This window comes from Genypterus blacodes, unplaced genomic scaffold, assembly GCF_046128005.1.
Source record: "Genypterus blacodes isolate CSIRO-AG114 ecotype Tasmania unplaced genomic scaffold, CSIRO-AGI_Gbla_v1 ptg000005l_1, whole genome shotgun sequence".
In the NCBI taxonomy this organism is placed as follows: domain Eukaryota; kingdom Metazoa; phylum Chordata; class Actinopteri; order Ophidiiformes; family Ophidiidae; genus Genypterus; species Genypterus blacodes.
In genome coordinates, this window is record NW_027466819.1 from 1,731,496 (window position 1) to 1,754,303 (window position 22,808).

At 47.8% G+C, this 22,808-nt stretch overlaps 2 protein-coding genes across 8 annotated transcripts in view; both read left to right on the top strand.

The window, feature by feature from the left end:
- The first annotated feature begins 584 nt into the window (after positions 1-584).
- tmem200cb (transmembrane protein 200C, genome duplicate b) lies at positions 585-5,748 on the top strand. The gene is made up of 2 exons (XM_076147655.1): positions 585-670; positions 3,458-5,748. Exon 2 carries the CDS (start codon positions 3,492-3,494, stop codon positions 5,019-5,021), a length of 1,530 nt encoding a protein of 509 aa, XP_076003770.1. The 5' UTR covers positions 585-670; positions 3,458-3,491; the 3' UTR covers positions 5,022-5,748.
- Positions 5,749-6,995: 1,247 nt separating this feature from the next.
- The window catches only part of LOC142997779 (band 4.1-like protein 3), a 33,902-nt gene continuing 18,089 nt past the window's right edge, over positions 6,996-22,808 (top strand). For 3 of the 7 annotated variants that reach the window (XM_076148301.1, XM_076148303.1, XM_076148302.1), the window contains exons 1-3: positions 13,797-13,947; positions 19,687-19,895; positions 21,808-21,951. In XM_076148301.1, coding sequence (XP_076004416.1) covers positions 19,698-19,895; positions 21,808-21,951 — 342 coding nt within the window. In that variant the 5' untranslated portion in view covers positions 13,797-13,947; positions 19,687-19,697. Of the gene's footprint in view, positions 7,125-13,791; positions 13,948-19,686; positions 19,896-21,807; positions 21,952-22,808 lie in introns of those variants that run through there. The other 4 variants (XM_076148307.1, XM_076148308.1, XM_076148305.1 and 1 more) reach the window with 4 other exon arrangements.

Consider the following 22,808-nt stretch of genomic DNA (forward strand, 5'->3'; position numbering starts at 1 on the left):
ACAAACCTGTTATTCACATTCCTCGCTCCCTGCCTGCCTGCCCAGTGTGTAGCTACTCTGCTGCTGCTGCTGCCGTCCCCAGCCTCCGATCCCTGGGACACATCTGGATTCTGTCATATTTGATTCTGTTAAACACATGTGGGCCGAGCACAGCCGCAGTTATGATGAATCCCAAGGGGGGGAAGGTGGAGGCAGGGAGAATAAGACACAAGATGTAAGACCCTGAAGTGCACACATACATTAGGAATGATGTATATTTAAAATGCACCTTTCTGTGACCTCACCTATTCTCATCCTGACTCCTGTTTGATTCCAACGCTTCTTTGAGTCACCTCATGGTGAAGCTTGGTGTTATACTCTTCACACGTGTCACATAGGTGACCTACATGCTGACACTTTCATCCATCAAACACACTTCATCATCTCACTGGCTTTTCCCAACACAACACAGGTTTTGGAGTAACACACGATCAACGTCCTCGATCTCCTCGTTACCCAATAATCGTCCCCGGCGTGTCCGCGCTTGTCCCGCCCCCCTGACCGGCGGATTGTAGAACAGACGCGTCCATCTGGAAACACACTCTTCCAGCTTTGGCACCAGCGTGGAGGCGCACGGCAGAGCGACGGGAGCGCCCACTGAAGATGCCTGATCACACACACACATTCTCTGGTAAGAAGACAACTGATTTATTATGTTTTTTATTATCATTTCATCCGGATCTTGTTGTCTTTTCGCTCCAGACATCGGACTGAATCAAGCGCTCCTCTTTTTGTGCGGACCAACCGCGTCTTTGACTTCCACATCCACGCTGTATGATGGCAGATTTGGGTGGTTATGATTTTTATAAATATCCAATAAGCTTAATCTAAGTCTAAATCTGATTTTGGGGGAATAGAAGATGAAGAGTTTGGAGTCAGGGAGGCGTTCAGGGTCTGATCGCCGGTTCCAGTTTCTCTGTCGAATGTGCGAGCGAGCGACGTAAAGCAGCAGATGAAATATAGGTTCGATCCTGTTGCGTCTGCTTAAAGTTTGGGATGTTTGGACCTGCAGCCACACGGCGAGGATCGAGCTCAATAAGTTCATAAGACAAAGAGATCCAGACGACAACAGAGTTACCACACGGAGCTTTAGAGTTCTTAAACGTGATTTATAGGCTTCATCAGGTGAAGGTGAAGGTGTGTGTGTGTTCGGTGTGTTTATGTGCCTGGCGAGCTCAGATTTACTGTGTTTGACTTGTGTGTGTATGTGCAGATGGACTCTGGACATTTTCAGCTCCGCGGCCCATATTTGCTCCACGCGAGCTTTCAAAGGCGGAAAGGAAACAGATGCGTCGTAATCTCAACACTCGATTATTCACGCGACGTCGCACGGAAATATTATTCGCCCCCGCACACACACACACACACACACACACACACACACACACACACACACACACACACACACACACACACACACACACACCATGGGGCGTTCAAGGGACCCCCCACAGCCCCCCGCCTCCCCTCAGCTCAGCACCGCGGACAGAGACACGATCACGCGTGTCCACACCCACTGGAGGCTGAAGTTGGCTTCCATTTTCCCGCTTTCACGCATCAGAAAAACACACAAAAGAAGAAGAAGGAGCTCGCAGCTGTGAACGGAGCGCGGGGAGCAGCAGTCTGGCTCTAATGAAGGATCACCTGGTTTGATCTGTGCAGACAAAAACAGAGAATTCCATTTCTCTGAGCTCACAGACTGAAACCCTTCTCCCCCTTTCACTTCCCTATATGGATGCATAGATTGATGTTGATGACCTCATCTCTAAACAGCCCAGTGGACAGACGTGTGTGCCCTTTGTCCCCTTTGTGTATGAAACAGACAAACAGCCGTAAGAGAGTGCAGCGTCTTTGTCTTTAAAGTGAACAAATCTGGTGTTTACAACCCTTACAAGTTACTGTAGGCCAGGATGGAGGATCTGACAGCTCGTCTGCTCACGTCCCCGCCTGGACAGAGAAGAAAAGGAGAGAAAATGAGTATGAAATTGTTCCTTTCTCAATTTTCGCAAAGAGAGTGAAGGTTTCAAAAGGACTGAAGGCTTCAGGCATCAACCTGGTCATCTGTTCCACATTAGCTCTCTCTGTCTCTCTCCCTGTCTATCTCTTGCTCCCTGTCTCTCTCTCTCTCCTTGTCTCTCTCCTTGTCTCTCTCCCTGTCTCTCTCCTTGTCTCTCTCTCTCCCCGTCTCTCTCTCTCCTTGTCTCCCTCTCTGTCTCAAACACTGAGACCTGCCTGCACCTGCCCCACAGGTTCTCACTTCAGGTTGACTCGTTCTAGCCCGGGGTGCGTCTGCGTGGCTCTGAGGATGTAATATAAAGTCACTACAAAGCTGCAGCTGAGTGGCGGCCAGTGAGTGAGCGATTTGTTTGCTGAAGCTCAGGTGCAGAACTCCGCGTCCTCTTCTGCTGCTGTGATCACTTCACCCATGCAGCATTTTAGCAGCCAGGCCCTTCACCATCATTGTTTGTGTGTGCCGAGGCTGAGATGCTTGGATGCTTGGATCGACCTTCAGAAACCTCTCTCCTAATTGCTGCTCTGAAAATAATTTGTGGAATAAGTTATTCAAGAATCTCAGCCCTAAGTCAAGCATAATTAGGCCTGATTAGTCAAATGAAATACCTAGCTACCAGCGTACTCAAAGGGGAATTATTATTATTCAACCCCTTGATTGGCCCCTCGTCAGCAGATGTTACCATGATAGGTGTCAGTGGCTTTACTGCCCTTTGGACCAGCGATACCAAGAACCGGTGCGATCATCTAATCAGAGAGCCAAACAGACAAATACAACAAATGCAAACATCTTCCACCCGTCACAGATGTTGCGGAGGAGTGTAAACAAACGGGTTGCGTTGTGTTGTGCTGTGCCGACTGCAGCTCATCTCCGATCCGTCTTGGTAGGTGTTGAAATTAATTTGGTGTGAAACCGGGAGGGGGAGAATATTAATGGGAGAGATGTAAAGGTGGTGGGGGAGTAGAGGGCGAGAGAGAGAGAGAGAGAGAGAGAGAGAGAGAGAGAGAGAGAACATGCCTGCTGGCCTGCTGTCTGGACACATTACGTGTTCATGGCCTAACGCTGCACCGGCATGGCTGAATATAGATGAGTATCTCTCCTTGTTCTCTGCTGTCATCTGAGGTATTTGTCTCCGTTTCACTTACATCATCATACCTTCGCATCCAGCAGCAGCAGCAGATGGATCTTTGCTGGCAGGTTGTAGATATCTGATGACTCGTGTTGTATCTGCCTGTAGCTGATGTTGTGCAACATGCAGCATTATCTGATGTGTGGCGATGATAAAGCTGCATCTCTATAATCTCTCTGTGAAATCATTGTAAGCCTTTTAAACCTTCTGCTCTTGTGTGTGCGTGTGTGTGTAGTCTTCCTAACGCTCTGTCTCTGTTGTGTGATTGTCCCTGCCAGGTTAAGTGACAGGCCCCACTGTCCAATCGCAGCCATGATCGCCACAGGAGGCCTGTTGCGCATGAACAGGCGGCAGGATTCGCTCCGCTCCAAGAACCGGGCGGAGAACAAGCGCAAGCGGAAATCCAAGAAGAAGAAGAAGAACGACGTGGTGGTGGTGAAGGGGAAGCTGAACCTGTGCTCCCCGGCCGGCTTGGTGGCCGGCTTCGGGGTGGTGGTCCTCATGGTGGGGATCTCCATGGCCGTGCTGGGGTACTGGCCCAGCGACAGCCAGCAGGAGTACCAGGCGCGCCGCAGAGCCGGAGTGTTCCACGTGAAAAAGCTGAGCCCCCCCAAAAGCCCGCCAGTGTCCTCCAACGCCAGCAGCAGTAACCTTCACTCCGGCAAGGCAGATGTATTCAACCAGACCCATGCTAACAGCAGCGCCCCGGGCACGTCCCCTCACTGTGGTCTCATCTGTGACTTCCTGGACAATTACCTGTACTCTGACAATCTGAAAGTCTTCGGACCCCTGGTGATGGGAATCGGCATTTTCCTCTTCATCTGCGCCAACGCTGTCCTCCACGAAAACCGAGACAAGAAGACTAAGATCATCAACCTGCGGGACATCTACTCCACGGTCATCGACCTGCACAGCATCCGGTCAAAGGAGTACTCGCCCCTCAACGGCTTGGTGAACTACACACAGTCACAGAGCGCTGAGGGTCCGTCGGCCTCCTACAGTGCCAGCGGGATGCTCACTCGTGGCTCCTGGCCCTCTACTGGAATAAGTCTCCAAGGCGACCTGAGTGATGAGGTGTTCAGAAGGCCGTCGTTGGCTAGCAGGCCTCGCAGTTGGTCCAGGGACGTCCAGACGTTCACAGACACTGTCTACAGCATCTACAAAGACTACAGCAACAGTGGTGAGCAGACGCCGCAGCCGCGACAGTGGGAGACCACCTCCATCGTCACCTCCTCCGTCAACGCTTTCACCCTGCCAGTCATCAAGCTCAACAACTGTGAGGTGGAGGAGTCTGACAGAGCGGGACCCTCAGAGGAAGGGGGCATTGGCAAGGCCGGGGCCGGACGAGCGAGCAGCGAGGACGAGCCGGCCATCAGTAGCCAGAATTGTGAGATCGACATCAAAGAGGACGCCTCGACAAGCGACTCCCTCCAAGAGATTGCGCTCACAGACACTGCAGATCAGCAGGGGGCGCCGCAGGCTCCGTCCTCGCCTCTGTGGACCCAGCTGTTCCCTCCATCGCCTGTTGCCGGGGCGACGGGGTCACGGCTGTCCCTCAACTCCCTGGCGGATCAGCCCAGGACTGCGCGCCGCTGCAGCCTGTCAGTGTCTGCTGGTCGTCAAGGCGACAGAGCCAGGCGCTTCAGCTGCCCTCGCCTGGAGCGTAGCAATAGCAGGGGCTACATCAAACTGGCCGACCTGGGGGGGGAATCCTTCGAGGCCTCCGACACGGACGCCCCTCCAGCGGGCGATGAACAGGAAGTAGCAAAGCAGGCGGTAGCAGAGAAGGAGGTTCAGGGAGAGGAAGACCTGGCGGCACCCAGCACCTCTGCAGACGCTTAGACTCCTCTCCTTTTTTTGTTTTGCAGATGAGCCGCTGAAACTCTTTGATGTGTGCTGATGTGAAGCAGGACAGGACAGAAGAAAGGAAACGCAGGAAGGTAACGCAGAAAGGAAACACAGAAAGGAAGCACAGAGAGGAAGCAGCAGAGGACTATAGAAACATAGCCATGACAACTCAAGAGCAAGGGGCTGTATGAAGACCACATCCACAGCTCAGCCACAGATCCAGATGTAATTTTCTATTTTTTCATTGTAGCAAGAGCAATACTACAGATGTGTAAGGATATGTAATCATGACTGACAGAAGAAAAGACTAGATCTGATCTGAACGCATCATTTTGTATACAGTAGGGCAACTGCAGGCGTAGATTTGCCAGAAATTCACTGAACACTACTGTACACGGTGTACTGTAGCATTAAGATACCTATATAGTTTAGATTTGTTTCTATCCATTGTTATGTGAATACACGTGAGTAGTTGAACTAAACCGAATCTCAGGTAGATGTTTGTTTTTAGGTTCGGGACCTTGAGGTAAAGGTCCTTTCTACGTGCACAACTGTTCAAATGGAAATCCATGGTTGAATAAAGTTGACTGTAACACCACCGTCCAGTTAAATAGGCGTTTGTGTGTGTGAGTGTGTGTGTGTGTGTGTGATGATTCTCTGCAGCGAATGTGAAACACAGCTTGTTTGCCCCAAATGGTTTTACTTGCATTAGGAAATATTAAAAACAATGACAAACTGATGTGATTTGTTCTGTGAATGACTGTGGAATATTTAGTAAATTGTGTGTTTTTGTACACGTTGGCAGCACGGCTCATTTTGGAGAGAGTAGTAACAGCTAAGTGCCCTTTACTGGCATCTTTTAAATAAATAGCTGTGGGATGAATAGAGTGAATAAGCGTAGGCTCGTCCACTGATGCTCTTGTTTGTGTGCTGCAACGCCAACATGTTGTGTAATCTATAACTTCTATCCAGGTGGCTCTGCAGAGTCAAACGTACTCAAATGCTTTACCGCAAAACGAAAATATACCATTTCAAGTAAGAGTCAAGTTGGCAGGTTACATTACATAAGTCTATGCAGTAGAATGTATTCATCCATCCAAAGTAAACCCTCCCTGTTGTGTCCGGAGTGTTGAATAATTGATGTGTTCACAAGTATCTGTTACATTTTAATGCATCAATTATAAAAAGCTTCTTATCTGATCTGACTGTATAGCTCAACATCCTTTGCATCTCACATTTGCAAAGATTGGAATGAATGCAATCGTTCTGGAATCAATAATACATAAACTACCCTGAAACTGGAGTGACCTCATCGCTCCAGCTTTCATTCTTTCAGGTCAGATGTAGGATTTCTTTCTCCTTTATCTCTTTCCCCTTAAAAGCAACATTTTGAATGAATCCCTTTGAAGTTAGATATGCTTTTTATTATGACTTTTCTGAAATGTAGCCGAGTGGGAGTAGAAAGAAAATAGTAAGAACTAGTAAACAACTAGTATCTCAAAACTGTTCCTTCATCGCAGCACTGCAGCACTTCATTGAGTAGACTATTTATGACATATCTTCTGTTTACGTCACACTAGTTTCTGTTTATATACATAGCTTTTTTTTCAACTAACTTTTCTCGTTGGATTGCTGAGTAAACGTTTCCATCTAGCGGTTATGTGACAAACTCATTGAGGCACTACTAGTAGGCAGTTTGCGTGCCGTTTCCAGCCTGTGACCGCTAGATGGCACTGTGGCGGTGCTGCTCGGTGGGCGTGCCGCTGTCGGCGCTGCTCCGGAGCGAAGCAGTGTGATATGGCGTCAGATAGATAGCGCTCTCGCTTTACACACAGCGATTTTGACGCCAAAGCACGAGCTCTCCTATGAACGTGACGCAACGCTGTTAGGGGGGTGGTGGGCGTTTACGAGCCGGGGGGGCGGGGCTTGCTCCAAGCTCCATGCCTCTGAGGGATCCGCTGTAGGAGCTTTTAGTTCGGCAACACAAACAGGTGTCAACTCATTCCTGTCCGGACAACCGCGCAGTCGCCACCGCCGCTTCTCCCTCAACACGCTCCGGCCCGTGTGGCGTTCGTGTCGTGGCCGCTCGGCTCTCAGGTAAAGGCTCGTGCTGTGTTTACTATGTTTGCTTCACTTGTCTGTGCGCTGTTCAACACCGCTACTCTCCAATACTGTTCCACCCTGTTGGAAATGTTAAAATATCAGCTTCGTTTTGCCTAAATTTGCTTTTGTAGTCAGACGGTGTTAACGTTTAGAGAGATTCAACAGAATGGAACACAAGTCGTGTTCACTGAGTTAATTTTGTGTCTATTTCGTTGTCTTTCCATTTCAAAACACCCGGCTGTGCAACCCACCTGAACCTTCCCCGGTGACTTGGACTGTGACTTGGTGAGTACCTCGAATTCATTCTGAGAAATAGTTACAATGACACGACGGCTATAAAATTGTCAATAGAAGGAGGTATCTTGAATGCTCCCTGTATTGCCTGTCCTCACATTCAGTTCTTTTAATACAAAGTTGTACAGACAGTTAGTGAAGTCCTGAATGCAGCAGTTTGTCCGCTGATTAAATCACTAAATAAGATGATTTGTTCTGTGGCTTTGAACGTGTTGATTGCATCTTGATGTCATGTCCATATTAGCATTTCCTCTGAAGCAATTTCTTGAATCCTGTCTGCTGTTGTTTCCCATACTGCTGATCAAGCACAACACTTTTTTTTGTTGACACACACACTCACACACACACACCTGATCAAAAGCATTCTGGGCGCAGACATAGAAATCGGAAATGGGAAGTTCTCACAGCATGTGTTTCCGTTTATACTCCCTCCAAAACACATGTGAGGATCAAAGGAGGAAGAGTTCCTTGCCTTAATATTTCCTTTTGTGAACTGGAAGCACTTATAAGCACTTTTTGTATGAATGTGGTTATAATTCTGTAATGCACAAAGGCCAACAAGGTCATCCATTTTTAGGAAGTACTCTTGGTGTTTGTCATGAGACCTTATTGTTCTTACTGTTCAGTTTTATGAGGTTGAATGTTGAAGGTGAATGTACAGGATGGGGATGATAAGACGGGCCAAAGTCTGTGGGACTCCAATGCACATTCCTCTGCCCTCATGGACACCCAACTAAAGGGCCTTGGCTGAGTGGGAGGCTATAGTTATAACATGTAACATCTGTCATTATCATACATGTTAACATGTTAACATTATCTATGGTACAAGTTTGGCACACATTTGTTGACCACCGCTTATAAGAGGCTGTGGATTCTTTACAGAAAGAACAAGAGCAATACAACAGAAACACGGGCATTGTTTCTGTAGGGTTTCTCACATGAAGCATTTAATGGAAAATGCAGCAGATTTCTTGAATTTCCTCATCAGCTCTATTGCAAACAAGTACATAGTGTTAAGTTGCACTTGCAGTGGCTAAAACTTTGCCAAGTAGTGATCCTTGTCAGATATAAATGACAGGACGCAGAGCATAGGAAACTGTTTTTTTAACGTTTGAATTTTGTCCGTGCCCATGTTTCTTCCCTGGTTTTTCCAGGCTTGGTCACTGGAACAGAGCGAGGTTGTAATTATGGCCTAAGCAGACGGGTATTTCCAAATTGTGACTTGTGGCTAAAATACAGCATACGTATCAAATCTGCAATGTCATCAGGTATCAATTGTGGTTGTTCTGCACTGTTGGTTGCAAATTGGCAACACAGCATGCAGAACGTTAATTACTTTAATTCTTAACTATCTTTGATTGATCAAATCGCACCTCTTCATTTCCACTTCATGTGATTATCTGACGAGATTAGCTACACTTCCACTGCTGTCTACTTTAAGGCGACCTCTTGTTTCCTTTGTCTGATATGATGAGCAGAGGCCGGTGATTAAGACTCTTGACGACCCTTTTGTCTGAGGAACGTTTAATCTGGTCACTTGTCATTGTCCTGGTGGAAATGACATTAGACCTGGTTGGTGATGTAAAAGATCTAAAGGTGTGCATGAATCAGAGAGACGAGATAAAGATTAAGATGAATTGGCTAAACCATTATCGTGATGAAGTGATAAGATACTCCAAGGTTAGAGTAAAGAAATATGGAGATGAGGGGAGAGACAAAAGGCATAGATTCTAGTCGAATCAACCACGTTGTATAGATGTGTGTTGATGACATCATCAAACTTCATTTTACCAATCAGATTGATTTCCTATGCTGTATAGTGTTGTCATTACTATTTGTATAGTGTTGTCATTACTATTTGTCACAACAGTGCTGCATTTATGTGCAAACACACCTGAAACGCACACACCTGAAAAACCTGATTGTTGTCCCGGAAACACCTTTTTTGTTTGTTTGTACTTTGTTTGTATTTGCCTAGCAATACAAACTTTGTGAATGGTCACACCCGAGCAAGACGTGGAACCCCCCCAGGGTTCCCTCTGCTTTGAGACATGGAAATGAAAATGTCCTGTCCTGTAAATGAACTGTCCTCGCCGACAACCTGCCCTCCCTGCCAGATGTGTGTAGTTGTTCTCAAGTCCGAAGAAAGGGCTTGAACTCGACACGCGAGTGCAGCGCTGTTTACTATCACCGCAAACCTCAGGGGCTGGGAGAGATAACGATGACTCAATCTAGTTGAGTGGAGTGATAAGCGTATTGAGAGTCGCGTTATCTCCTCTGACGCTGCCTGATCGCTAGGGCCGCCTTTGCCTTATAAAGCCACACAGCTCCTGAGACAGCACCTTGACAGTCACGGGGTATTTATAGTGGAGAGAAGAATTTAGGCTCAGATTGAATTTTCGTCGTGCCAGCAGCTCGATTTCCACCAAAAAGCCTGTTGAACTGCTCCCGTTTAGTTTCCAATTCCTGAACTTCATCCACACACTCGCTCAGCTGTCAATCTTCAGTCCATAAGGAAACCTGCTTGAGCACTTTGACTCCTTTTTGACACAGAAGCCAAATGGACACAAAGCGTCTGTAGTGCTGCTGAGCTGGAATATCGATGTCAACAGCGAGTTTGGGAGGGAAGGCTCATTCTAAATCCTGCTGCAGCTTTTCTTTCTCCCAGCCTGTACACATGTGCTGCCCCTCCCTGAGTCTAAAAATTCCCCCTCTGCAATCACTCTAAAGGGCACAATCATTAGCTTAGCACTTTCCAAAGGTTAGCAATAGTGACAGCATTTATGATTCCCCCTAGATAAGCTTTGCATCCTGCATGTTAAAAAGCTCAAACTGAGTGCTCCTCGCCTCTGAGTGCATCAGAATCAAAAGCTTCGATGCGTTGTTTCCATTTGGCAGAAGGCAGCGAGGACGAGGGTTTGCTCGCAGCACGGGGCTGATTTTTGGAATGCCTGAGCGGCAGAAATCAGACTCTAATTTGGAATGTTCGGTTGCTGACCTGTAGACATCTGAGTATCTGTTATTTTACAGCTGATTGGAGCTGGACAGCAGGGGGGCGGGGGCATAGCTTTACCCAGGGGTGAAGGGGTGAGATGGAGCAAATTCACCAGGTCACGAGTTCAGACATTCCTTTTAATAACGCCTCCAAATCATCTGAATCGGGTCGCAACAGAGTGATGAACATTGAACAAACAGTGTAAGCTGACATAAATGCAGTGTTGGACGTCCATTTGCCCGGTGGGTTTGCTGATTCTGCTGCCTCTGTGCGGGCAAAGCCAGAGACAAAATGGAAAACTGATGGTGCATTTCAGCAGAAATCCTTTTAGGCTGAGGTTATTATTTTCCAGAGGACCCCGGGGACGGCGGGGAATGCGAGCCCGGACCTGTAGTTTTGTTTAATTGGATCACATGGAGGATTTGCTGTGTATTGTGAGAGACATGCTTCAGTGTAATTACATATTGATGAGGTGCCAGCTTGCTTGTTCTGACCGCAGCACTGGAAATTAGATTTCTGTAATGATGTCCATAAGGTCACTGATATGAGAGACTCGGTTTAATACACTGTCTGGGCACGACTGGATTCGGCTTCAAGCTGCTGATGTCGTTTCTCGTTTTTCGTCATTTTTACGAAAAAACGATTAAAGTTGTGATCTGTGATTTTCTTACAGATTTGAACTTTAATACTTCCATACTGTGTTCACAAGTGTCTGGATTTACTGATGACATGTTCCGTTAGAAGTACACGCTCTTATCTGGTCAGAACTGAGGGTATTCTTTATTGGAATCATGGTTAAGCTAAGTCCAAGGTTATGTGTCATGAGCAGAGGAGGCCCCCCCACAGGAACTGAGTGTCTGTACGCAGCAGAAAAAGTGAAGAGTCAAGCATCCACATCGGCTACGTAGAGTCCAGAGATCACATGTTGTCTGTGTGGTGTGGCATTAATCATTGTGCTGAGCCAAGCCTGTTCCAGAGACACTGAGGAGTCAAGAGATCTGCATTCAGTCTTATCAGCAGGTCACTCTACACACAAAGGACGAGAACTACTACACAGTACAAACACTGAGTATCAGATAGAGAAACCAGGGCTGCCAGTGCGGTGTTGCATTGTGATTTTAATTTGGCGATCAGCGGTCTTTGTCGTGCTGAGTTTGCGTTTCACTTCCCCTCTGATGACGGCGAAGTGACGGTGTTATGACATGTTAATCTTTGGATCTGCTGTCCCCGGTTCATGGTAAAGACAAAGTCCTGCTCTTTATCAGGGGGAAAAAAACGTTGCTTCCAGTGTAGTGAAGCATTTTCCCCCCTAAAAGCCGTGTCATTACCATCGCCACGTCATCTTACATGTCAAAGACAATGATTTACATGATTACAACAGACAACACTGACTTCAAACAGGAGATCCATTTGTGTTTCTGCTTTTCAATGCGTTTTAGCCTTTAGTTTCCACTTACTTTTCTACATTACACATGATTTCCTGCTGTATCCACTACAGGCCAATGAAAGTCACGGACTTCTACTTACACTTTCAGTCAGCTGAGAAACTTTCAGTGTGTGATGTGGTGGGTGGGTGAGCGGCTCTCTTCGGAATGAATTGGTCATCGTGTTTATAGATTCCTCACCCACATATGGTTTTTGGGTTATTTCAGCCTGGGAGAATCCAGTTTGGTGCCGTCGTTTAATAAGGATTACCTGACAGACGGGATTCAGGGACGCAATCCACGCTGTAATTAATGGTTTGCGTTTAACTGTTTTAGCTATTCGACCGTGACTTCTGTGTAACTCCACTTTCAGGATGGTTTATAGCATTACAGGCTCACAGTCACCACCCACTGGCCAGACAGCCTCTGAGCAACGTCTGAGACGGCAGAGTCGTGCCAACACTGTGCCAGACTCCACCTGCTCTGAATGTAGATAACTATTGTTTGGCTGTGGATGGAGCAGACAGCTTAGTCAGCTTCTACATCCTGTTGTAATGTGTGTGTGTGTGTGGAGGGTTCTTACGGGGGTGTCAGTGGTTTGCATGTCAGTGTGCATCGGGTCTGAGTGAGGTCTGGATTTATGTGTGTACTTTAAAAATGAGATAGGCGGCAGTGTAATTGAAGTGAGTGGGGAAATTGTGCAAAACTCTTTGTTACCACTGACCGAGGACACCAGTATGATCCTGGACTCTGTGGCCGGGTTTTGTTGCCTGGTTAGAATAAAACCACATTTTTATGGTTTGTGATGTTATCACTTGAGGCTCAGGAGGAGCTGACAAGATCATTGTGACAAAAACAATCTACTCCACCGCCTTCCTCAGCTATTATTACTCTGATTCCCTCTCTTGGCACTGAGAGTCACAGGAATATTTAGTTACATCTATTGTCAGGCCTGCTGTGGCTCTGAACCACACTCTGCTCTCTGCTGCTTACTTGTCAAGTTTTTAAAATACCCGACTCCACTGTTGTGTGTGTGTTTGTGTGTGTATAGTGCGTAACATTGTATTGTAAACTGAATTACATGTCTGAAATGTAAAGCATGCCATGTTGTTATCAATTGGCTTTTCTGTAAGCTGGAGGCTGAATAGGGAGCCGGCTCACGTCCGTTGCTATGTGCGGCGGTTGACGTTGTTGTTATTACATTGTACCCTCTACTGTCAGGGAAGTATGCATGGAATTCAATTGTAGCAATGTCAAAGGGTGATACGTGTGTTTGTGTGTTTACATGTGTATATATACACCACATACGCCACATGTAGCTTTATACACTTTATACAATAGCTTGGAAGCAATGAAAGGAAAGGAAAGGAAAGTGGGTGGCTCGGTGGGGTCAAGTTCCCTCTGGGAGGCGGGAAGCAAAAACCCACAAATCCCTAGAGGGAGCAGCCCAGACACTAATTAAAAACATGCTTTACTGTACGGCCACATGCACATACCTAAGTGTGTGTGTTTAAGTGTCACGTTGGTGTGTGTGTGTGTGTGTGTGTGGGTGTGTGTGTGTTTGTTGGACCCTGGGGGGAGAATAAGAGGTAGAAAGCACTCCAGAGACGGCGCTTATGGTCAGGAATGCAGGAAGCAGCAGAGTGTATCCGTGTCCGTGTCTATGTCTGTGTCTGTCTGTCTGAGTGTGTGTGTGTGTCTGTCTGTGTGTGAGTCGTCTGAAACGCAGCAACACAAGCTCCACTGTTGGCACCATCATTGTTCACTTTCATTTAATTTCATCTCTCTGTGAAAGGAGACGGATCTTTGCAACACCCTGCTGCTTCTTTTCCCTGCAACAAACAACAACAAACCTCGTGTCATTGATGGCCCTGATGTGTGTGGGGTGTGTGTGTGTATGTAGGGGGGGCGTGTGTGTGTGTTCGTGTGTTAAAATAATGCCCCGGCTGTCCTGCCATCCCACAATTCTACAGTGAGCAGCATAGTGGAGCGTGATAGGCTGCCGGAGGGGAACTGCAGCAGTGGAGCGCCGCTGTCAGGAAACTCGAGCCCGCTACGAACGCAACTCGAACTAAACTCGGGCGGAACGAGGACTATTCCACCGGTAATAACGCTTCTTTTCTTTCTGCTCCATTCCCTCCTTCGGAACCGTCGGCGCGGTTGTCGTAAACGAGCTCCGCGCATCTTCACCGTGTGCTGTTCGCTAACGTCGCCCCGCGCGCTCGCCTCGGATTCGGGGCGTCTTGACCACAGCTCTCGCGGCCATAGACAGCTATTTAACGTTAAAACACTCGTGGATAAACGCGGCGGAGTGTGTGAGTGTGTGTTTTTTACGCGGTTATCCAGCTGTGGTTGTTGCCGGTATGTGTGTGTGTGTGTGTCCTTTTAATGCGCAGCGTCGTCGCGACACGTCTGCTTGGGGGGTTCGTGTGTTGTTTTGGCTGAATGGGGCTCCCTGCTAAGGCAATGGTCGCTGTTTTATAAGTGTCGGACAAACATTTCTTAAGCAAACCGCTTCGTGGTTGTAGTTTGGAGGCGGAGGGAGGACAGAGCTGAGACGACGCGGCGAGTGTGCCGTTTAAGGTCGAATCCCGCCGCGGGCCGCCTCCGCCGTTCTTTCAGGTCAGACGCCGACATCGCTGAGTCACTCGGCAGTAATTGCGCGCAGATAATGGATGAAAAGTGTGACATTGTTGGACATCCAGACGGCGTAGCTCGGCTGTTTGTGATCTGCAGTGCGGTAGGCGTGGCCAGGCGGAGGAGGAGGAGGTGGTGGAGGAAGAGGTGGACGCGACCTGGAGCTCCTCTGATCCAGCATCCTCCCATCCGGCGGGGCTTCACTCATGTACAGGCCGCTCTGCATGACCTGACAGCGGCGTGAAAGATGCGCGGTGAAGCGGCTGTTGCAGGCCTGCTGGCTGGGTTCCATGGTTCTGTGGTTCTGTGGATGTTTGTTATGTCATAGGTTACTTGGATCGCAGTCGTCTGTCTCTTAGTCTGTGTGTGCCGGCAGCTGTGTATGTGTATGTGTATGTGTGTGTGTGTGTGTGTGTGTGTGTGTGTGTGTGTGTGTGTGTGTGTGTGTGTGTGTGTGTGTGTGTGTGTGTGCGTGTGTGTGTGTGTGTGCGTGTGTGTGTGTGCGTGTGTGTGTTAAGTATGTTTCAGAAGATGAATCTCACAAGGGACATCAACAGGATGCAAGACAGAGAGACAGGAAGAGAAATAGACAATAGTTTGTTTTTGTTTTGGCTGCAGGGTTTAACCTCAACAACATATTCTGACTATTATGACACTTATTTCCAAATTGATCAATAATATCTTAAAACATGATTGATTTCTTAATTTTTAAGGCTGCAAAACTTGGCAAACCTTTGTACCTCAACATATCAACAGTTAATATGCATGGATTAAACATTCTATAGTCTATATACTGTTTTGCACTGCGCAGAGTGTATGAAGTAGATGAAGCAGAGAGGTGCGCCTCCTCTCCGGCCCATGACGTGCGTCCAGACATTATCTAGTTAATTAAATCGCTGCCTGTCGCGGTCTAACAATCGTCATTTCAACATTTTACATGAATATTAGTGTTATTAATAGTATATCTCATTCATCTCTGTGCCATGGTTGAGGCTCCAGTCGTAGCCCCTTCATTTACAGCGTCACCAGCCCCCTAATAAGATCTATTTTTCATCACGTTGAGTGTCGTCTGTTTAGCAGATACTGTTTCAGAGACGAGTGTTCCAAAGGAGGTCAGTAATCCTCAGCTTCCATTTCAGTATATTGGCTGGCAGACATTATTCTAATCAAGTCTGATTTCCTGATGATTCATAGCTAAATCTCCTTTAAATGTTTAATCCCAGCTGCACCGTCTCAGCTCCTTTTTAAGTGTACATTAGCACTTAATCTAGCTACTGTGGCTTAGTGCTAATCTTTTACACTAACAGGGGATTTTCACATCTTTTCATCAAAGGAACATTATTCAACAGGATTGAGAAGTTAGTACTTTCCCTCTAATGCACGTTGGTGTATTTGTATCTGGCTTTCAAGGAAGTGAGACTGAGTCCAGCATGACCAGGACTCTCACAGAACTGCACAGTCAGGACATACATTAAGTTAGCTGGTCTGTCCACTTGGCTTTAGAATAGTGATGATCATGCTAAGAATCTAAAGTAGACGCAGCAAGCTGACAGGATTTACAGCCTCCTCAGCAAAGTTCTTTCAGGTCAGCCTCGCTTTCATGTCTCGTCCAGGTTTCAACGGCTTTGAGCTGTGAACCGTACGACTCCAGGGGCTTTGGCAAAGTACTGCAGTCGTTCTCTCAATTGTATCAACACTTCTAGTGGTTGTCTCTAAGGGCTGCAGTCCCCATATGATTCATTGTGAGTGTTGGCCAAATGCCTACTACTGCGAATATTCCGGACACTGCATATAGAACACACACAGTAGCCCTCGAAAGTTATGTCGGTGTTTGGTAGTCTGGACCGTTGAGGCCACTTTGGGGGTTCCAGTGGTGTTTCTCTCTCCTTCTCTCTCGCTCAGCAGTGGTGTCTCATTTGAGTAGCCTGGCCAGTTACTCCGGATCCTGTTACAGTAACTGTGTTTGTGTGTGACAGCTGTCAGCCCTGCAGCCACGTAGAGGGGGCGGGTCGGGGTCTTCATATGCTCCGGGCCTGCTCCCCCGACCGGAGCCTCGGCGTGTCAAAAACCGCGAGGCATCCCCCCCTACATGTAATCTTCATAAACCCTCCCTTGGGGGGCCATGGGCCTGGGGGCAGGGGTGGGGTTAAGAGATGGGATGGGACCAGCTGTGATTCGCTCCGGCTAATGGCACTCAACATAAATGGTGGCCCCTCCCCCCCATGTATGTGGGAGTGTGTGTGTGCGCGTGTGTGTGACTCCATGTCCACCAGTGTGCACTACAATCGCAAATGGAGCTTTTTTAAAATGGAGGTTGCAGGCAGCGGGCAGAGCCAAAGCATTTAGCAGCGGTCATCAATTATGTAACATAGCTACATAGTGATAAGCCACCATTAAGCTTTTATCAGGGCCGTGAATATCCAATGCAGCGGGTGGTGTCGCCATTACCTCTCAATCTGATTCCACCCTGATCTGATTGGTCCTTTCAGTGCCGGGGGCTTCACGGCCGCGTTACAGCAATTAGGGAGAAGAACAGAGTGTGGATAAGTGTTGGTCCTCAAGTGTGACGGAGAGGAATTCCTCTGCTTAAGGGGTCTCGGGTAGAGAGAGTCCGAGTCCTGAGAGTCTCCCACTGCTCAGGAGAACTACAAACCTCTGCTGCTGCTGATGATGTTGTAAATATAACTTCCATCACTCGTCTCAGGAAGTTCAATCATGATTCGGTGATATAGCTGCAGACATCAGCTACGTCTGTTAACTTGCTAAATGTGTCTGAATACAGCTTTCTAAATGCATAATGTATGTGTTAGTCCATAGTTTGAGCCACACACAAGACTACTGTGTCGTCTGTTGTGTGTCCCTGTGAAGAGTGCCTGTCACCACTGACTGAACGTATTCTTCCTCCATTTCTATGGTGCTAAGATGTTCCTGCTCTCCCCCTCCTCCTCCTCCTCCTCCTCCTCCTACTGCAATAGTTCCTGTTTCATAGTGCGTTAAGAAAAGCAAAGGTTAGCCAGGCAGCCCTCATTTGTCAGCTGATTACTCAGCCGCTCCTCAGCTCAGCTCAGCTCAGCTCTGCCCCACTCGGCAGCACAGCACAGATTCCCCGAGCCTTCCCGGTTGAATTCGCCTCAGTGATCTATTAAAATCGCATTTGCTGATCTTCCCCTTTTGGAAAACGTGTTCTTTTAAGAGGCTGGCGTTGGAATTTGGATCTTGTGACTTCATCAATTTGTTCCCATACCGCCTCACAGGAGCTCAGCCCTGTAATCTAGCGTGTGTGTAATCTATACAGCCTTTTTATAGACCCCGGAGCTATTGAAGTTAAAAGATTCGAAAAGGGTTTGATCAGCACGTTGCGTTCAGTGACCCACCCTGATTGGAACACATGCGCCCGACTGCTGAAACCAGGCAGGAACCTTCGTAAAAAAGGGGCCTTCAATTAAAGCACTAAGTGGCTTATATAATTTCTAAATCCAGATGTCCCTCTGCTTTGAGTCTGCGTTATTCTGATCTATTTAAACACAAAAACACACACACACACACGCACACACACTGTCTTCAGAAGTGGCTTTATTATTTGGGAAAGCTTCTTTTTGCCGTGGCGTAGTAATCCTGTTACAGTTAATTCCATACAATTTCAAACCCTGCTCATTACCAGAGGCCAATTATCCTCTCCTATGTATTCAATTGAATTGTATCAAAATCCAGAATGATAATCATATTGGGTCGAGGTACTGAAATATATTTAAATGTGATTTATATGCAAGTGAGAGGACGTGATTCAGATTTATGGACATGCAAACAGCGAGCCTGTCAGAGAGATTTAACGGGTGCTAAACAACACGAGGACATGATGAGGGCAGACGCAGCCAGCAGCTCTGTGCCTGTGTGTTGTTCACAGCAGGGACACTTAAAACCGGGCCTGTGTGACAAATTTAGGACCCACACAAAACACTTTTACCCCCAGTGGTGTTTTCTTTCTGTGACAGATTTCTTATTACGCCGGTCGCCTCATCGTTCGTCATTTCTGTTTCCTTTTCTCTGGAACCACAGCTCTTTCCGTTGTTTGAGCCGTTTATTCTGGATGTCAAACGGGTTGGGATCAGCGTCGGCAGCCCGCGGCGTCAGCTTTTGTACGATCCACAGGCTTTCTGTCCTCGGCCACGGCTGGAAGTCAGAGATCCTCCCATGAATCCTCCCTGCGCAGAGTAAACAGGGCCCTATAAATAGAGCTCGGGGGGGAGAAGGAGGCCAACGGCAGAATGACAGGCATCCCATAGTACAAACCCCAGACTCTCCGCAGAGCAGAGGCCCGCTGTCCCCCCGTACGCTCCCTCCAAACCCCAAAGCACCAGGGCAAAGCCTCTGGATGTGCTTAGCACAGAGGGGCCCCAGTGCAAACTTTCCTATCTGTCATCTTTGTTTGGCAAAACACACCAGTAGACGTTTCCTCTTGTTACCCAGCCTCAGGCCCTGGGGACAGCATGTGTCGCTGCTATGCTGCTGTTTAACCAGGGGAGAAGTGTGTTTTATGAAAGACACACACTGCTGTAGTTGAGATACTTTGATCACTGTGATACTGAGAGGCTGTAGAGCATTCTAGAGCAGCAGGGAAAGTAAGCAGCTCTGTAACAATACTCTGTCCCCGGTCCAGGTAATGAACGACTTAGATGTCAAATAAAATCTCTGAGTGATTAGAATGCGGGAAAATACTCATTAATCTGATTACCTGTCAGGTGTCAGCTGGTGCTTATTCAGCAGGTGTGTGTTGAACGTACTGTGTGTCAGTTGTGTGTGTGTGTATGTCAGATTTCTCTTTCCTCTGTGGTTTAAATGTGGTAACACTCCTGCAGGATAGACTGTATGGATGAATCACCAGCATGACAGGCAGAACCATCCCATATACACCCAGAGTGTTATTTTCATATATGGGCCATGAGCACCTGCAGCCTGAGCACTTTGACTGATCAACCGCCCACACGCCGTAGAATTAATAAGAGGTTCTCCACTTCGTCTAGCGTCTTCCCTTTCACTTCCCTTGGTATTGTGCAGCTGAATAATCTCCACATGGTTGCGTTTGCATCCTGGCAGCTTATCACCACACACACACACACACGGCTGACAACACATCTAGAGCGTTCACAACGAGACAGCTGACCCGTCTAATTCTGCTCTTTACCCTCCTCTTCTTTATTTCCTCCAGCGTGATTCACCATGACGACCGAACCGGGCGCAGACTCGGAGGCCAAGCCGCAGCAGCAGCAGGAGAATAAGGAGGCAGAGAAGGGCAAAGTCAAAGCGTCGACCCAGGCAGCAGCAGCAGCAGCAGCAGCAGAACCCGCCTCGCCTCAGGTCCTACCCGAGCAGCTCCCCGCCGCCGCCGGACACAGCACGCCGGCCAGAAAGGAACAGGTCAGCACCGAGCCACACACTCACTCACTCCCTCTGTGTGATCTGGGCCAAACCAATTCATATTACCTATATTAGCAGTACTATCATGGACTGGACTGTACCATGTTGACCCCCGCCATGTTTTGCCACATATGGGTTGTATTTTGAGATGGTAACAGGCTTATAAACCTTTACAGTTTATGTTTCAAAATGGAAAAAGTGCTGTAACCTCTGCATCTATAAGGAAAAGTTCAAATGGAAAAAACATGAGCAACAGCCTGACGTGATCCGGGTCCTCTGGTGTTTATGAGCCTGCATCCAGGTCGTAAAACAGTCAAACAGGGGATTAACCCTTCCTGCCCTTAGTCATACATAATGAATGTTGATGAATGGAAAATATTTTCAGACAAAAAGGGGTTGTTTTCATATTCTGTCTTTATGCCAGTGGATGATGTTGAATCTGTGGCCTTGTGTGAGGAAGATGACTCTACAGCGTGTCAGTGTAACGTCTGACACAGGCGGGGAAGCTTCCTATTATATATTAAAGCTCCACACTCGTCTGCAGATTTTTTGGCACAAATTAACCCTTCGGCGTCACTCCCTAATCAAATCAGAAGATTCAATTTCCAGAGCTTCCAAGCTGCAGGGGAGCAGACAGACAGATTCCTGCTCTCTCTCCCTCAGAGGGAAACACAAGGCTGGCTGTAAAGGCACAGTGATCTTCAAGCGGTCTTCAATATGTGAAACCTTGGCAGCCGCACGGTTAGGGCTGACATAATTCACCAGCAGTAACCCAAGCGGGTGTTGTGTTCTCTAGGTAACAGTCACGCAAATAATTGATATCTGAACCCTGGATTCCCCCGCATCAGTGCAGAATGGAGCGACTCTGTGGTTTTGTTGCAGATGTGAGCAAGTTTGAAATAACAGCAGCTCAGTTACGTTAGGAGGAGTCAAAGAAATGATAGAGATTGATCCTCCTCATCAGTCCAGTTCCTCCCTCCTCAGGTGTGGTTACAGGTGCACCAGGTCACCTTCAGACCACAGACCAGCACAGAAGAGGAAGCCTTTCTGTTGTTAAATGGATCTGTTGGTTTCATTTTAAATGCTAAAGTCAGAATCACAGCAGATGTACCGAGAGAAGAATGAGGAGAAATGAAGTATGGAGATGTTGTGTTTGATGTGGAGAGGAAATGGAGCGTGAATGCAATATCTGTTAGAATGAGAGGCACGGAAGCTGGCGGAGGCGAAGATTGGATTTAGTTATATCTTAAGATGAGCAATATGGCAGAAGAGCGTCATCACAAGTGTAATATGTCACCGTCACTGTGACTCACATCTGTTATGTAGGTGTGAGGAAAGAGAAGAGAGGAAACATCCCAGAATTTCCTCGACATTTCTCTCTGTGATCCTTTCAAACCCAGACAGAAGCCGGCGCTTAGGCTTTGCTGGATCTGTGTACAGACGTCTACACCACAAACTGGTCTCACAGCAGAGACGCTTCTAGAGACGCCTGCAGAGGAATAAAGAGTAAAGGTTTGGGTAAAGATGAAGGCAGGGAGCTCAGGAGGGGCTGGATGGAAGGCTGAGCTCCTCCGGCTCCTCTCCGTGGCTCCTCATTACCTTCACGCAGGGTCCAGGCTTCTATTCTTAGATTCTCGCCGTGTGACAGAACTGCTGGTTTCGTAAAAATGCAACTACGGCGAAGTAACTGACATTTAGGGCCGTTTAAGGCAATAAGCTGAGGGAGCCGTGTACAGAAGCTGCTTTTGTTCCTGTCGCTTTCAGAGAAGGCTCCGAGGCTTAACCTCTGTTTAAACAAGGGAAACAAGTCCTCCGACAGGGAAACCTGCAGTCGCCGGTTTTCAAAAATTTGCCTCATTATCGTCAGCTAACACATGTCCCCTTCCTCTTCCTCCTCCTCCTCTTGTTACAGGAGACCCAGGAAGAGGACCAGGTGTCCCACAGGTCATCCACCAGTCGCCTGTCCAAGTCTCCTTTGAGAGGGGTGAAGAAGGTGAAGATCATGCAGTGTAAGATCTCCCTGATGGACGGCTCGGACTACACAGTCACCGTGGAGGTAAGATCCGTCTTTTCTGTCGTTGTTTTCGTTTTGTTAAGTCAAGTTGTCCCTCACTGGATCACTATTATTGACTTACAAACGTCAGATTTGGATTTTAAACTACTCTGACAGAGATCTGACCCAGATGAACGGAGCAGGACAGTGACTCAGATCCTCCTCCCAGACTTTCCTCCTAAGCAGATTTCTCTCCGACTGTGGTTTGGACGGAGGGATTAACTGTTTTGGTTTTGGTTTCGGAGCCGAGGACTTGTGACTGAGGGGAATCTGTGTGACTTGCTCCATGTGTGTGTGTGTGTGAGAGAGAGCCCCATTTCCCACCGCGGCCCTGGAAGCCCGGAGCGTGGCGGCCTGGAAATTGGGGTCAATCTGGACGCGGTGCCTTGGAGACAGACGCACGCAGGCACGTTTCCGCAGCGACGCCGGTTTTTTACTACCGTCCCTTCCACTGAGGGACGCAGACGAGCTGCTCTAAAATTTAAAGAGACACAACGCTGCATTTCTCAGATCTGTTCATGCTCAACACACAGTGTGTGTGTGTGTGTGTGTGTGTGTGTGTGTCATGCGGGGAGGATGAAATCTCTCCGTCCCATCTGTTTACCATTCCATTATCTCCCAGCCAGGGCACTGTGTGTGTGTGTGTGTGTGTGTGTGTGTGTGTGTGTGTGTGTGTGTGTGTGTGTGTGTGTGTGTGTGTGTGTGTGTGTGTGTGTGTGTGTGTGTGTGTGTGTGTGTGTGTGTGTGTGTGTGTGTGTGTGTGTGTGTGTGTGTGTGTGTGTGTGTGTGTGTGTGTGTGTGTGTTTGTGTGTGTGTGTGTGTGTGTGTGTGTGTCGAGGCACACAGGTCCTCACATCACC